This window comes from Rhinolophus sinicus, chromosome 5 (assembly GCF_057876585.1).
Source record: "Rhinolophus sinicus isolate RSI-liver-muscle chromosome 5, RSI-T2T, whole genome shotgun sequence".
Lineage (NCBI taxonomy): Eukaryota > Metazoa > Chordata > Mammalia > Chiroptera > Rhinolophidae > Rhinolophus > Rhinolophus sinicus.
In genome coordinates, this window is record NC_142505.1 from 105,383,947 (window position 1) to 105,400,343 (window position 16,397).

The window sequence follows — 16,397 nt, forward strand, 5'->3', positions numbered from 1 at the left end:
AAACTCACACTAGATTCTGTTATTGGGAAATATCTAAGAATGGTAGAAAAACTGGGATGGGAATCTGTTTTGTTAAATTTTATGACATCTAAATATAGATCAACTTTATGATAAACTGTAAATTTTATGACATCTAAATATAGATTTCTGAAGAGAATTTAGCTCCTGCATTGAGATGTGTTAGAAGTGTAAAACACACACTGGATTTGAAAGCTTAGAATGAAAAAAAAGAAAATCATCTCAATTTTATGTTGATTACATATCAGAATAATATTTTTGATAGACTAGGTTAAGTAAACTTATTTAAATTCATTTCATTTTTTTGTTTTTGCTTTCTTTAATGTAGCTATTAGGAAATTTACAATTACATATGCAGTTCACATGTTATTTCTCTTGGGTGGTGCTGGTATAGATAAATTTGGGTTGGTTTCCCTCCCACACACACTTACACCATTTGATATTCAAAAGCAGAAGTAAGTGGTCATAAGAAACCACTAGAAGGATTTTGCTAAGATTACAAATTCTGGAAGAAAATGCGCTAATCTTGTCAGATTGCAGGCGGGTGGTGTGGTAAATGACCCATGCCCCTTCCAAGGGAAAGGTCTGTCCCTGGGTACTGTGCCTGGGGAAAGAGCCCAGGACACTTGGGCAACAGCCCATTGCTCATCCCAAAGCCCCGCCCCTGAGAGCAGACCGCAGGCCCAGGACTGGTCTTGTCAAAGACACCCACACAGAAAAGCTGGCTCCCAGAGCCACGCAGAAGCCCTAGGCCTGACCACGAGATGGGTCCAAGAATAATCACATAGAAGGAAACCCCAAAAAGTCGGTGCATCCTTCAACCCTGTGACTCAGAACAAGATTTCTCCCTTCCACACGCTTGCACACACTGCCCCTCTATTTAGAATGCCCTTCCTTCTCATGTCCCTCTGGAGAACTCCTATGCATCCTTCAAGGTCCAGTTCAAATGTTCCTTCCTCTGAAGCCTTTCCTGATCAAATGATGCTCCCACATCACACCTTTTGGCGTCTGGCCTATTCTATTCTTACCACTTCCTCAATGCTTTTTAACCCTTGCTCCCTTAAATATGATTTCTTTCTAACACACAGAATACATGTCTCTCTCCTGGAGAAATTGCCAGCATTACCTAAAACTGTATTTCTCCAACTTAAACAAGCATCAGAGTCACCTGGAAGGGTCCTTAGAACAGATGGCTGGGCCCCACCCCAGAGTTCCTGATGTAGCAGGTCGGGGCTGGGGCCTAATAGTCGCATTTTTAACAAGGTCCAGGTCCTGCTGCTGGTCCAAGGACTGTACTCTGAGAACCACCGATGGAAACAACCAAGTGCAAACTCTTCGCCGTGGCACGTAAGGCCTCCCATCACTTTACTGCCTTCATCTCTCACCACGAGCTGCCGGAATCCTCGTCGACCCCTCCTCCCAACACCTTACCTTTCACACCTGTGCTGTGCTCTCTGCTTGAAACCCTCTCTCCCCCTTGATCCACCCAGTTCTAGTGCCACCTTCCTTGACTTCACAATGTCTAAAACCCAAGTCCCCAAAATGAGGAGAGGGCACTTTTCGAGGTCGACATGGTCGGCTGCAGGGGCCTTACAAAACAGGATGTTGAGAAACGTAGCAGCAGCTCCGGATGAGAACACACCAGCCAAAAGTGACAACTCTGGGACAGAAAATGCTGGTGTATTCATATAATTCTTCTGTTTCAAATAATGGGAAATAGACCCCCACTTGGTCCCCCACCGCCCCTCACAGGATGCCTGAGTTTTAGGAGCAGAACTACTGAGGCTTACCAGAGAAATCTGGGTTTCATCTGAGAAAAGGATCCTGCTGTCTCAGAAAACCAAAGGCAAGTTTGGAGACCACTGTTGAAGTTGATCCCACATAGAGTATTACATGTCAACTCCAAACTCCCCATTGATTTCCTATGATGCAACTAAAACATAGTAACACTCTCTCTATACATAATAAACGAGCATGCTAGAAGGTAAAATGCTTCAAACGTCCCCTCCTAACCCCCAATCATGAACAATAACCGTGCTGTGCGCAGTGACCTGAGTCTGGCTGCTCGCAGCTCCCGCACCATTCCAGAAGGCGGCCCCCCGAGTCTCAGCTCCCTCTGCAAAATGTCTACTTCAGATTGGACACATCTTCCAAGTGCATCCAGAATGCACTTGAGACTTCACCCGCACATCATTTTGTTACAAATGTACTGTTTGGGGAATATAAATGTATGATTTTACATATAAAACATTGGCTGAAAAAAAGTTTGCGGAGAGACACGAAACTTCTGGAAAGTTTGGGTTTTACAAACTGAGGCATTCATACTAGGAGAGCGTCAACGGGGAGATATTCTGCAGGGCAGGTTTCTTCCATGAAAATGGGGTACTCCAGATATCTCTGGAGTTGAGGGGTGATGCTGAGTTTGGAAGGTGGGGCTTGAAGCTGCACTTGCACTGTGCACATCAAAATCTGAGGTTGCAGACGGAGAGTGGGGGGGATGCTAAAGGACCCCCAGTGAAAGGAATCCCCGTGTCGTAGCCAGAGCAGTGGTGGTAACTGCAACTGCTATAAATAACAGAACAGCCAACACTCACCACGCTCTGACACGTGCCAGGTACTCTGCTAAGCACCTGCCAGCTCGGACATGTGCCAAGTACTCTGCTAAGCACCTTCCATGCATTAACTCATTTAATCCCCGTAACAACCCTACGAGCTAGGCTGTATTACCATTGCCATCTTACAGATAGAGAGATGGACGCACGGAGATGCTGAGGCCTTGCCTAGGGTGATCCAACTTGTAAGCAGCAGCACAGGGATTCGAGGCCAGGCAGGAGAGCCTTAGGGTGCCTTCCTGCTCTGAACCACTGTCCCCAACCCCAGAAGTGGGGAGGTTCTGCAGAAAGGAGAGGGCAAGAGACCCGCAGCCCCCCTACTTCACCTTCTCCTTGCCCCAGCCCTTGCCCTCCAAAAAGATGCTGAGAAAAAGCTGAGGACCTCAGCCCGGGACCAGGAGGGCCGAGGGGGCCGGCGGGCGAGGGGTGCCCTTACCCACAGCTTCCCATCGTAGTAGTAGGCTCCCAGGAGCTTCACGATGTACGGGTGGTCACAGGTGGCCAGAATCTCGATCTCCACGATGTAGTCCTCCAGCTCTTCTTCACTCTTGGTCTCAATGACTTTGGCAGCGGCCAAGTCACCCGTCTCCTTGTTCTTGGCCTGCGAAGTGGGGACACAGAGGTCAGCAAGGGGTGCGGGCAGGAAGCTGCCCCCTGGAACAGCACAGAGAGCCTCGTAGAAGCAGAGGCCGGATGTCCAGCCGGGGACAACGAGGCTGAAGCCGGACATACACTGTTCTGGACGATGGCCAGTGCGGCTCATGTCAGCACAGAGGAGCACACATGAGAAAGAACGTTCTATGTTTGATAACAGTGCATATTTTGGAAAAGTACAACACACCCATACTATGAGATGAATGAAAATACAAGAATGGCACAGCGCAACAAATACGAATACGACTGTTGAGTTGTTCAGTAAAAAATCCAAGTCACTGAACAATAAAAGTAGTACAATACTTTTATACAAAAAAAAGGAGGTGTGGGAAACGCTTTCATAAATGCTCCCATATATGTAAATACATGGAAACGTCTAGAAAAAGACTGCCTGGCAGCAGGGTGGGAAGCAGCCTCAGATGGGGAGAGATTCAAAGGGCACTTTCATCCTCTCTGTATTGTTTAAAAATGTTAATAGGAATGTGTCACGCATTTATTTGCATCACTCCATATACACGATAAATAAAATAGAAAAGGGTTTTAAGTCAGTGCCCACCAGTTACACTGAAGGGTAGGCATAACCATAGTTCTCTTACTTGATCCAAAAGGGAATGAGAGAATTTCATACCTACAAGGATGCCTGTAATTTTTTTAAAAAAACAGAAAATAAGCGTTGGTGATGACATGGAGAAACTGGAACCCTTGTGCACTGCTGGTGGGAACGTGACATGGTGCAGCCACTGTGGACGACAGCGTGGCGTGTCCTCAAAAGGTGAAACAGATCTACCACGTGGCCAGCACTTCCACTCCTAGGCATATGTGCAAAAACTGAAGGCAGGGATTCGAGAGATACCTGTGTCCACAGCAGCGTTACTCACAAGAGCCAAAAGGTGGAACCACGCCAAGTGACCATCAGCAGATGAATGGACAAATTGTGTGTGTGCATTCAATGAAATAATGTACCATTCAGCCTTAAAAAGGAATGGAATTCTGATACATGCTACAACACGGATGGACCTGAGGACGTTATGCTAAGGGACACAGGCCAGTCACAAAAGGACAAATACTGTATGATCCCACATACATGACGTCCCTAGAGGAATCAGATTCATGGAGACAGAAAGTGGAACAGAGGTTACCACAGGCTGGGGGAGGGGAATAGGCAGTGTTTCATGGGGACAGAGTTTTTGTCTGAGGATGAAAAAAAAGTTCTAGAAATGAACAGTGAGGTTGCACAACATTGTGAATGTACTTAATGCCCCAGAATTGTACACTTAGAAATGGCTAAAATGGTCAATTTAATGGTCTGCATATTTCACAACAATTCTAAAAACTGAGAGCAGGAGAGAAATGACAGTGAGTGGTGCAAGCAATTCCACCCACGATGAGCTGCTGTCTGGGAAAAGGGAGCAGAACCTCCCGTCCCTTCAGGTGGTCCCGTGAGGCGCATGGGCTGCTGGGAGCATTCACCCACCGTGCTGCTCGGGGTTCCGGAGTTTAGAAGAGCCCACTTGCCTACAACACGGGCCCTAAAAGTACGCCGTGCATCTGGAGACTTTGGTCAGCAACGGATTGGAAAGCACAGGAAAACAGGCTGCTCTGGACTCTGTGAGCAGCCGTGCTGGTCTCCCGGTACCTCTCTGGGGACAGCAGCACATACCACTCGCCTCACAGGACGACTCTGCAACCTGATCCACTGGAAACGCCCACGGCCATTCACTCCTGTGCACCTAACTGCCCACGGATGACGATGGGCAGTCACATCACCTCATGTCATCACCGCGGTAACCAGCACTTCAGCGTCCCCTTTTCTACGAACAGGCAAGTCCAGGCTTAGCGAGGCGACCTGACTGGAACTAGGGTAGTGGCACCAGAATTTAAATCCGGGTCCTCTAACTTCCAAGATTCCATGCACGTCCCACTACTGTACAAAGTCTCCCTATCATCTCCAGAACTCAAAGCCTCCAAGACCAGATGGCAACAGATACTTACCCGTGCTCCCAGGCCAGCCCTGTACAGGGCACCCACAACCAGGAGACACAGAAACCCTCCCGGCCTCAAGGACCTCAAGGTCCAGCTGGAGAGACCCACCCTCTCTCTGGTGCCAGTGGGGAGACAGTGTGCTTATGAGAGCTGGGTGGGAACTGGGGGGCAGGGAGGGAGGGGCTGAACCTCAGCAGGGAGCCTTCTGGAAGGGAGTGATGCCAATAGGCAATTTTTACATTCATTTGTAAATTTACTCTGTGTAGGGAAAGGTTTCTGTTCACTGAGCCACCAAGTCCCCAGGGTCCCACATTTCTCATGGGCCCACTCTGCACGGGACACTGGTCTACACAGCACATGTGCTTATCTCCTCAGCAGCCTACTATGCAGCAGCTCTTATCTCATGCACAGACGAGGACGCTGAGGCAGAGTCCCCCAGCAACTCTGGTGACAAAGCGGGGTCTGGAATGCTGGCGTCCCACTCCTGACGTCCACGTTCTTCCTCCGTCACAGTCCCCTTGGAGTCCAGAGCCTAGGAAACCATCCACATCTGGCCCAGGAGCCCAGTTCAGGGAAGGCCATTCCCCAGGGTCAGTTCTTGTCCTAAAATTCTCCCTGCTCACTTGGCCCTACTTGGATGGGATCCTTTCCCCTAAACTCAGTTTTGAAAGCTTGTTCAGAACACCGTAAAACCCCATCAACTGAGCAGTCAGGCGTGCTCGCGCGTGTTCTCTCTCTCTCTCTCTCTCTCTCTCTCTCTCTCTCTCTCTCTCTCTCTCTCTCTCTCTCTCTCTCTCTCTCTCTCCTCCCCCAACCCCCTCACTGTTGCTCTAAACAGATTATGCATCTGCCCTTTCCTTTCTTTCTGATTTTCTTCTGTCGCACCCGAGGACCGTCAAAACATCCTTTCAGACTGTACAACACTCACCACCTCAGCTCCGCCTCCTCTCCAAACCCAGAAGAGCAGGAAAAACTCTGCTCCTTCACAGAGAAGCTGGAGGGCTTAGTGTGTGGCCTTGACCATGGTCTCCCAGTCCCGGGCCAGAGCAGCAAGGGGCTGGGCTGAGCTGGGCAAGGCCACCCCTCCGTCACTCATCACTCACACTCCTGAGAGTTGGCGAAGGAGGCTGCCTGTCGCCTTTTCCAGGGTTTCCTTAAAAGGGATCCTGGAGGTGGGGGAGGCCCAGGCAGGGACCGTTTTTTTCCAGGGGTGCACAAAACCTGGTTGCAACCACGCTGAAAGGCAGCACAGCCCACATGGCCGGGCCTCCAGCAGGGCTCCTGTGTCCACACGGAGGTACACGTTGCCCAGCACCTGGCTCAGATTTTACAGTGCCCAGCGCCTGCCCGAAAGGGGTTAGCAGCAATCATGGCACACAAAGTGACTTGGCCAAACTTAAATTCTTTAAAAGCCTGCTTGAGGCAGCAATCCATCACCATGAGGCCCCAGAGGACGTAATAATGGCTGACGATAAAAACAAAACAAAACAGCTAACAGTACATGAGCACTCACTGTGTGCCAGGCTAGGGCAGGTCTTAAATGGAATTGCTCACTTCATCTTCCATGCAGCCTTTGAGGGAAAATACTAGCATTCCCAATTTACAGATGAGGAAACTGAGGTTCAGAGAGGCACAGTGATTTGCTTCAGTTCACACAGCAAGGGGTGGGGGTGAGGGCTGGAGCCAAATGTAAGGTTGCCTGAGCTCCGAATCACTTCCCCACAGGTCCTTCTGGCGAGTACCCAGTGTTCCCTGCTCAGTCTCCCTTCGCTAAAGATAAATGACAATCATACCCAATAGCACACTTGACAGCTGTGAATTACTGAACCTGCCAGAATTGAATCTGCCCTCAAACCATTAAGGCAGGTATTAGCCATCACACCCATTTCCCAGATGAGCAGACTGAGGCTCAGAGAGGTATCAGGACCACCCAGGATTGTGGAATGTGGTCATCTCCTAACACCCAGTCCAGTGTTCTCCTCACTCCACTAGGCTGCCAGGAATCAGCTTATTCCCCATTCATTCATTCAACCATTATTTACTGAGCCCACGTCAGTGTGAGGCACTTTTCTAGTGAACACGACAGTTGCTGCCTAGAGGGTTCTTTTTGGGTCAGAATCACTGCTGCCCTATAACATAATCCACCCGCCCCTGGTTTTGCTGCAGCAGCACTAACCCACCCTCATTCCCAGGCCCTAACATGCAATGGAGCCGATTCCACCCCCATCTCTACACGTGGGTGACTCATCCTGGCCAATCAGAACACAGTGACTGGCTCAGGGATAGGGATGTGATCAAGTCAGCCAATGAAATGCAACCTCAGAACAATCGCTGAGACCCCTGAGATGGCCCCAAACCCTGCTGTACTTCTAGCTCAGCACTGCCTGAGGCAGGCCTGGAGCTGCTGGGCCATCCTGCCCCCAAGGGGAGCCTTGAAAATGAAACTAGCGGAGCCGAGAACTGAAGCAGCAGAGTCTAGAGAGGGCACGAGAGGACACTATTTGATCCCCACCAGGGAGTTGCTACTATTAAGAACCCCGTCTTATATGCAAGAAAACTCATGCTCAGAAAGGTCAAATCACTTGCCCAAGGTCACACAGCCAGTAAATAACAGGGCTGGGGGTTGGATTCATGCTTGTGTGGCTTCAAAGTCCATGTTCATAACCGTTTTGCCAGAGGTGCCTGTAAATTCTGCAAAAGTCCTCTCTGGGCCTCAGTTTCCCTCTCTGCACAGTAGGAGGGTGGAGAAATGATGCCCAAGGTCTCCGTGGTCTGATGTGAGGGCATCTGAGGGAATGGGAAGGTCTTGGAAAGCTAAGGGTGGTCCAAGTGGAAGGGGCACCCGTAGGAGGTGACAGGCAGGGAGTTGCATAAAGAACAAGTGGCTCTCTGTGGCCTCTGACGTCCGTTTCTCCCACCGGCTGAGGCAGGGCTGGGGTCCAGCGAAGATTCGGGGAGCTCTCCCCCAGCCCTGCTGTCCGGCCTTGACTAACGCCTCAACCCACAGACTGGAGAGCAGACACACAGCGGACTGTGTTTTCTGGCCCAGGCACCTCTGCGGGAACAATCCTCCCCCTTGTGTGGCGCAGGGCCCAGCCTGGAGGAGGTGGGGACAGCCCTCCCTGCCAGGAGGGAGCCCTGCCCCAGCCACGGGGCCCAGGCAGGGGCTGTGGGCTTCCTGAAAGTACATCGCACAGTGGCAGCCAGTTGGGGACAGCCCCCAGGCTCTCCCCTGCCCTCCTGGCTGCAGGCTGATTGCCGTGTGCCATGCCTCCCCCTCCGGGGTACAAGCTGACATCACAGAACTCAGGGACCAGAAAGAACATTAGCCACCACTCCTAAACCCCTACGCCCCAACCTCCACTCTGCAGATGAGGAGCAGAAAAAGGTGCAACAGTGACCAGTGTCCAATCTGTGACAGCTCCTTCCCTGCAGAACAGAAGACCTCCTACCTCGGGCAGAGTGAGAGCACGAGAGTGAAAGGACCCGTAGGGAGCTTTTCCTGGCCTAGGAGCAGGTGGGGCTGCCCGGTGAGGAATCTCAGCAGCAGCAGGGAAATTGGGCAGCATCCATGCTTCTCGAGGATTCACGAGTCCGGTTTCCTTCAGGAACCGCCTCTCCCTCACTCGGTGCAAGGGATTCATGAGGGGCTGAGCTCACCTGGCCCAGGCCCAGCCAGTCGCTCCTGACCCTCTGTCACAGCCAGTGGCTCAGACACGCCTATGGGATCCAAGGCAGGCCAAAAGGGTTGTACCTCGGTGACTTTTTGGTTTGTTTTGATTTTTCGTTAAAGGCTTTTTCTTTCTCTAGGGTTGCTAAACTGGCAGACTGGAAAGCTGGACGGTCTTCAGTGCATTTTGTCACTCCTTCTAAGAGTCTGCCTGAGGACGAGGCCAAGGCCAGGGAAGCAGGGCCCACAAATAGGAGGGCAGAGGCTGAGGGTCTGTGGACACCTGGAACCAGCTGTTCCTGAAGGCCAAGTCCACCTTAGACTTTTCAGTTCTGTGAGCCAATGAACTCCCTTCTGGACTTGTACCACTGACCACCAGAAAGGAAATCAGCTCCCCGTCTCTGGGAGCGTTCCAGCAAACAGCAAATAGCTGGAAGTAATTCACACAACACGTGTGGAACAAGGGCCACCTTCACTCCCAGTCGCATGTAACCTACAAAGCACCCTTCACCGAGCCCTGGGGGGGCGGGGGCTGACTGATAATCCACAATGGTCACTAACAGGCCGCAGGCAAACAGAAACCATGGGGGTCTTCTGCCAAAACAATCTTCCTCCAAAAAAGTGGAGAGGATCATTTTACACTTTTCAATCAACAAAACAAGGAATAAGGACAAGCTCCCGTGCTGGTGACAAAACGGGTGGTAAAATAGGTACTCATCACTGACAAGAAAATAAACAGAGTCCATCTTCTAAAGACAAAAATTAGCAATAGGTTTTAAGAGCCTTGAAAATACCTTTTAAGCCTATTATCCCTCCTTCCTGAGACTTTAAGGCCAGGACATAATTCCGAAAAAGACAACTGGAGAGATGTACCAAGATCATGCTCACACTGGTCCAAAATAATGGCAAAAAAGTGGAAATAACCTTAATGTTCCACTGCAAGACAATGGGTGGAATTAACTTGGTGGGATATTGAGCAACCCTTTAAAATGATAAATAGGAAGATGATATAGGAATGAGATAAAAATAATGAGGCCATAATAATAAGTTAACAAAGCAGGATAATAAAATTATGGCTAAGTTATAACTGGGAAAACTGTGCACCTATGGACAGGGAAAAGTTGAAAACACAGCCTAAGAAACGCAAGTGGTGATAGAGGTCAATTTCAGCCCATGACACCTGGCAATGCCCACAGGGTCCCAGCGAGGACAGACGGGGGCTGTGCCAGAAAGTGACCGCCTCATCCTGACCATGTCTGTCTTCTCAGGAACCCACTTTGTGCTGCGCAGTCCACTGTGGTAGCTACTGGCCACACTGTGGCTATTTAAATTACATGAAATTAAATTTGTAGTATCCCGGTGGCACCAACCAGCTTTCAGGTGCTTAATAGCCACGTGTGGTTAGTGGCTCCCATACTGAAACAAGCACACACAGAACACTCAATCCCTACAGAAAGTTCTAGTAGGCAGCTTTGCACACAAGGCTGCACCTGGCAGAAAACGCATTCTCACAGAGGTCAGTGAGGGAGCATCTGAAACCCACTCCCATGTCCCAGACCCAGCGTCAGAAACAGGTATTTCTTTTTCTAGAGTGGGTAGAACCTCAGGTGGGGATCATGTGTTGGTGAGGTCTCCTTGCAACCTGGCTGGGCAGCGGGCGTGAGGGACGGCTCGCAGCTGACCTGTCAGTGGGTCAGAGCGAAAGAATGGAGCAGTCAAGGCTAAAGGTTTCTATTTCCCCATCCTGTTGATTCTGGACGGCTGTGCCAGGCTTGTGTCAAATGCAGTTCAGGCCACTGGAATCAAGAAAGGGCTTGGTCTGTGTCCCGTAACATACAGCTGTGTGTCCCTGCATAGTGATGATGGCTGCCAATTGCAGGAAAGGCTTGGACTCTATTAAGGAGCGAGGAAATCTGGCCCCAGAGGGAACCAAGGTCACAGCAGAACTGGCTACGTGCAGGGGAAGGGCCCAACGTAAATTCCAGCAGAGTGGTCTGAGGGCGGCAGACACAGAGCCTGGCGGCCAGTGTGGCCTTAGGCTCAGATTCCCAAAGCGTCCCTGGCTGGCAGAAAGGAGTCAGTCATGGAGTGGAGCCGTGTATGCACCCCGGCCCACCTTCCATTGGCTCGAGTCCCTGCGGGCCTAAGGGTAAAACAGGGCTGCTGCAAGGCGTCCTGTGGCCTCCTGTGGCCTCCTGACAACAAGCACCCCACCTTTCTCCAGCACAAGTGCATGAGGTATGACAGGTCCTGCCACCTCCTTCTATTGAAGAGGGAACGAAGGCCCAGGTAGAGGTAACTGTCCCAGGTCCTGCAGTGGCTGCCTGGACTCAAACTCAGGTTGGCTCTGCCCGGTGCGCTTTCCACTCAGTGGCCCACTAGAATAAATATTTCCAGGGGTCTCCTGGCCCCAGAGGCTGTGTATGCCAATCCTCCTTCCCCACATCTCCCTCCATTGCCTTCAACCAGAAATACTCCTACGATGACCCTTCCTTCAATGGCTCCCTGCTGCTGACACGATAAAGCCCAAACTCCCTGGCCCAGCATCGCGGCCCTGGCTTTTTTGCCCCGTCTACTTTTCCAGGATCCCACGACCTCCCCATGTCCACGCCATGCTACAGCCTGTGTTCTCCGGCTTCCTACTTCCATGCCTTTTTTCATGTGTGTAACCTGTGTTTAAGCTTCCTACAAAGCCTAACTCAAACAGAGGCTGCCCCATGAAATGTTCCCAGGACCCCTTCCCACCCCTATACCAGAATTTCCTCACACCACGTTAGGGCTTTCGTCATAGACCAGCTGGTGCCATGGTCATTTGTGTTCACAGATTCTCTCTCTGACCTGGCTGGGAGCTCCGAAAGGCTAAACCCATGTCTGATTCATTTTAGTCAACCCCACGGAACCTGGCCCAGAATAGCCGGTGGATAAATGGGAGCATGGGAGGGTGGGTAAATGGCAAGATGGGAGAATGGGTGGCAGACAGGCAGATGGGTGAGTGGATGGATGAATGGGCCCGTGGGCCGGTTGGTGGATGGATAAATGGGATGGTGGGTATGTGGGTGGGTGAGTGGATGGATGAATGGGAGAGTATATGGAAGGATCAATGTATGGGAGGCCGGTGGATGGATGGATGGATGATGGATGGATGATGGATGGATGATGGATGGATGATGGAAGGGTGGGTAGGTGGATAGATGAATAAATGCATGAATGAATGAACGAACGAACTGGTGTTTGTGTCTACTTGCAAACAGACAGAAATGAGGCCCTCGACATAACAGAAAGGAAAGCAACAAGAAGTCCATTTTCTCCTCAACACATTTAGGTTCCTGAATCTCTAGCTGTTCAGTTTTGGAAGCTGGGCCTCTTTACCTTGGAGGAGCCACAGGCTTTGATGGCGCCAGGACATACACCGTTAACGAGCCCTGCCAAGTGGACAGAAACCATCAATAATCGCCAGGGCCAAGTTTCAGCTCAGCGACAAACGAGTTTCAGAACAAGCAACACTTAAGGACGACAAAGATTATGAAGCACAAAAGCAGAGGAGTGACATGGTCTCCAAAGACAGCATTTAATACTCTCTCCCTCGGGGAAGAGAAGCCTGGCAAGCCATCCTGGCATGACGGGGAAATGCCGAGCCTCAAAATCCTTCAGGGCCGGCAAATAAAAACCGAAAACCCAAACAGGAGTGGCCCCAAAGGTATCACGTCATGCCCTTGGCCGCAAACCCAGGCAACCTGTCCAACTTGGCCAGCGCCGTGGGAGCCCACAGCTCTCAGCTCTTCAGAAGCGATGGGGAATCCAAGCCTGCATATCACTGATAAAGGAGGGGAGGAAGGCGCGTGAGCGCCGCCTCCTTGGGGCCACTGTGCCCACCTTTCCCAGGCTCCCTGTAGCCAGGGGAGGATGCGTGCTGAGTCATGGCAGGAGGGTGGCCTGGGGTCAACAGCAAAGAGGAAGGAGAGAAGGAAGCCCCCTTATCCAGGCCTCGTGCACTCCCCGCACCATCCAGGCACCTGCAGGCTTTACCGCCTCAATCTTCACCACAACTTTGGGGAATGTGAGCTCTTAGCCCTGCTGTCCACGCAGTCCCCAAACTTCAGAGATTAAGGTTGTGTCCTGTTTTTTATTATTCTCTACAGCAATATGTGCTCATTAAAGAGAATCTTCAAAACATAATGATACAAAGAACCCCACAATCCCTTTAACTCCTCTTCCCAGTATTCCGTTGCTGATGTACCCAGCTTTGTCTACTAATCCATCCTAACACTTCCCAGCTGTGTGACCCCAGGGGATGTACGAGACCTCTCTGTCCCTCACTTTCCTCCTTTGTACAAGGAACATGTTAGTAGTTCCTGCCTCGTGGGCTGTTGCAAGCATTCAATGAGTTAATATGTGAAAGATGCTTAGAGCAGGGCTGAACCATAGTAGGTACCCCACAAACATTGACTCAGGATTGTCTCTCTTTCTCCCCAAGAATACAACTTTCCACACTTCATAAAATGAGATACACCGTACACACACTGACTTCTCATTTTCCCTTGTATTCAGCAGCATGTCATGACCAGCCCTTGGATCACGAAACACTTGCACTCACCGTCTGCGACAGCTGCAGACTATTCCCGACTGGTGGTCACAGAGCTGGCCACGCCCCACTGCCACCTCGCTACACTGGTCACCTGGTGCTGCGCGCACAAGCCTGGGGCTTGCCTGCCCTGTTGGCAGACGGCTCTCCATGTGCCTGGGCCACTTTATACTCTCACCGGTCACACAGGCAGGTAGCCCCTCCCTGTGCCCTCGCTAACACTGGATAGAAATTAGACGTGAAGCTCAGCTCGGCCAGTCCTGCTGAGTCCTGCCTGTGTGTCCTTGGGCCCTTCTTCGTAGGATCGCAGGTGTAAAGACCCCTGTGTCCCGCTTGTGAGAGGTACTGTGTTATCCTCATTTGCAGAAAGAAAAAAAACACCAGGCTCAGAGGGGTGACGTCACTTGCCCAAGGTCATGCAGCAAAGACAAGGGCCAAGCCAGCACTTGGGGGATGAAGAGCATCACCAAGTCAGGCGCCTGCGAGGCGGGACTCTTGTGGGAGGTGTGGGGGCTTTGGGGGCTTCTGAGGTGCACTTTGCTGGCCGGAGTAGACAGTCCTGCAGACAGGCCAGAGGTGGGGACGGGCCCGGCTCCCTCATTAGCGAAGAGGTACACCAGTCACCTCTCCTCAGCCTCAGAGATGGGTTTCCTGTCACCTAAAGTGGGGGTGGGACTGGGAGGGTGCTCCAGGAAGGCAGCTTGAGGACGATCTCAGGCCCCCCCCACCTGGCCCCAGGGCTCACTGAGAGGCAAAGCCAAGGCAGAAAGAGTCTCAGGACTAACAGGGAGGCCTGCTTGACAGGGTCACTGCCTCACTGTGACAAAGCCACCTTTGATGGGGGCCACTGCCTAAGAGGGCCGAGAACTGGGCCTGGGCTGCCATACAACACAGGCTGGAGCTTTCCAGAAAGGCAGGTGAAGGGAGGGGAGGCGCCAAGGCTGGCTTCTCCCCCCCGGGCATGAATGCCGCGCTTCCGGCTGCCCAGAGTGGCCTCAGCTACCCTGGATCGCCCGGCCACAGGACAGGCACGGAGCTGAGCCTGCCCACCCCTGGCAGTGAACTTCCCAGAGGCTGGGCTGGAGCCTCCATCTTCACTCATCATGATTTTCCTCGTAACAAGTGAGAGCAGGGAGCTTTACGCTGATCCCCAGGGACCCCACACACTGGCATCTACCCAGGAGCAGCCTCCGGGGAACCTGCCTCTGTCACCCCTCAGGAAGCCAGGCCATCTAGTCAACCCACAGAAATCATCATCTCAATGCTGACAACAGTCACGCTCGCTTCTCCCTCCTCCGTGCTGGGCACCATGTCAAGGATGGCCCCAGATCTCAATCTTCACAAACTCTCTGAGGGAAACACTATTTTGATCTTCATTTTACAGTTAAACATACTCAGAGAGGTGAGGTAACTTTCCCAAGATCACACAGCAAGTAGGCAGTGAAGCGGGGAGGAAGCTCCAAGCTGACCCCAGTGCCGGCAACTTACAATGAATCACAAGGCTGGGCCTGGCCAGACTGGGGGAAGCTGGGCCTGGCACTTACTCATTCATCATTCATTCATTCATTCATTCAGCAGAAATCAACTGAGCATCTACCATGACCAGACCCTGTTGTCCACAAAAGATGAGTAACTCCTTGCCCTCGGGGATCTTATCTCTTCCAGAGAGGAAAGAAAATAAATAAGGAGACACACAAGGGAATCCCAGTTTGTGACAGGATCTCTGAAGGGAATTAGCGGAGAGCTGTCACCATGATCAGAGCAGGCCTCCCTGAGGAGGGGACATGCGAGTTAGACCCAGAGGAATGAGAAGGAGCTCAGCTATGCAGAGTCACAGGAAGAGAGTGGCAGGTAGAAGCCAAGGCAAGTGCAAAGGTCCTGAGGCAGAAAAGGGCGGTGGTTCCTTCAGCTCCTCAGTGGCTCCCATCCTCCTCCCCCATAGGACCGAGGCTGGTTAACTCTGGTTAACTCTAGTTAAATCTTTAGTCAACAGCACAGTGGTTAACTCTTGAGTCTCAGGGCCTGAATTCTCGGTCTGGTATAGCCTATCAGTAAGAAAATAAATAAGGAAGCTATGGGGGAGAAGGAAGAAAAAAAAATGTAGCAAAGGTGAAAGCAGAGAGAAAGGAGAAGAGAAAGAAAAGAGTGAGGAAGTGGAAGGTGAGTGCGACGGAGGAAAGGAGAAGGCTGGAAAGGGGGAAAGGAGGCAGACGCCCTTTCGAGTATCTTCTCCCGGCCCTGCTGGCAGCACCGAGGAGTGCTCAGACCCTCAGACGCTGCAGCCCCAGCAGCCCCACACCCACCAGGGCCCCAGGAGCACCCAGCTTCCTCACCCTGACGCCCGCCCCCTTCCCTTGCCACTTCCTCTGCCAGCCCTGCCTGCACCCGTCACCACTTCCTCTGAGCAAGAGGCCACCACGACCATGGAGGGCTCAGCCCCAGCTGGGGCTGTGGCAGGGTCACATCCCAGGACACAAAAACACCACGGCCTCAGGGAGACACCCCAGTGCAGCGACCCTGGACCCTCTCCTTCCAACAAGCCCCTTCATCTTCCCCTCCGTTCTGTACAGTAGAGAAAAGCACAGGCTCTGGGCTACAGAGCTGTGGGTTTCAGTCCCATCCTTGCCACAGAAAAGCTGTGTGGCCCTTAGCAAGTCACTGGACCTCTGTGGGCGTCTGCTTCATCAGGTGTGAAATGAGATGCCAACCTCTGCCTTCCATGGGGCTAGACGTTAAATGATGGACAGATAAGAATGGAGCAAAAGTCACCTGCCTACTCATTCATTTATCTCATTTGCCTTGGAACCCACAGTGCCTGGCACACAGTGGGTACTCAATTAATCATTTTAATGGCTAACACTTATTTGAGCTTTTCCAG

At 51.6% G+C, this 16,397-nt stretch overlaps 1 protein-coding gene across 1 annotated transcript in view; it reads right to left on the bottom strand.

The window, feature by feature from the left end:
* STK10 (serine/threonine kinase 10) overlaps positions 1–16,397 on the bottom strand; it is an 86,621-nt gene that overhangs the window by 63,249 nt on the left and 6,975 nt on the right. Inside the window, exon 2 of the mRNA XM_019741192.3 lies at positions 3,067–3,231. Within this exon, the coding sequence (XP_019596751.3) occupies positions 3,067–3,231 (165 nt within the window). The remainder of the gene's footprint in view (positions 1–3,066; positions 3,232–16,397) is intronic.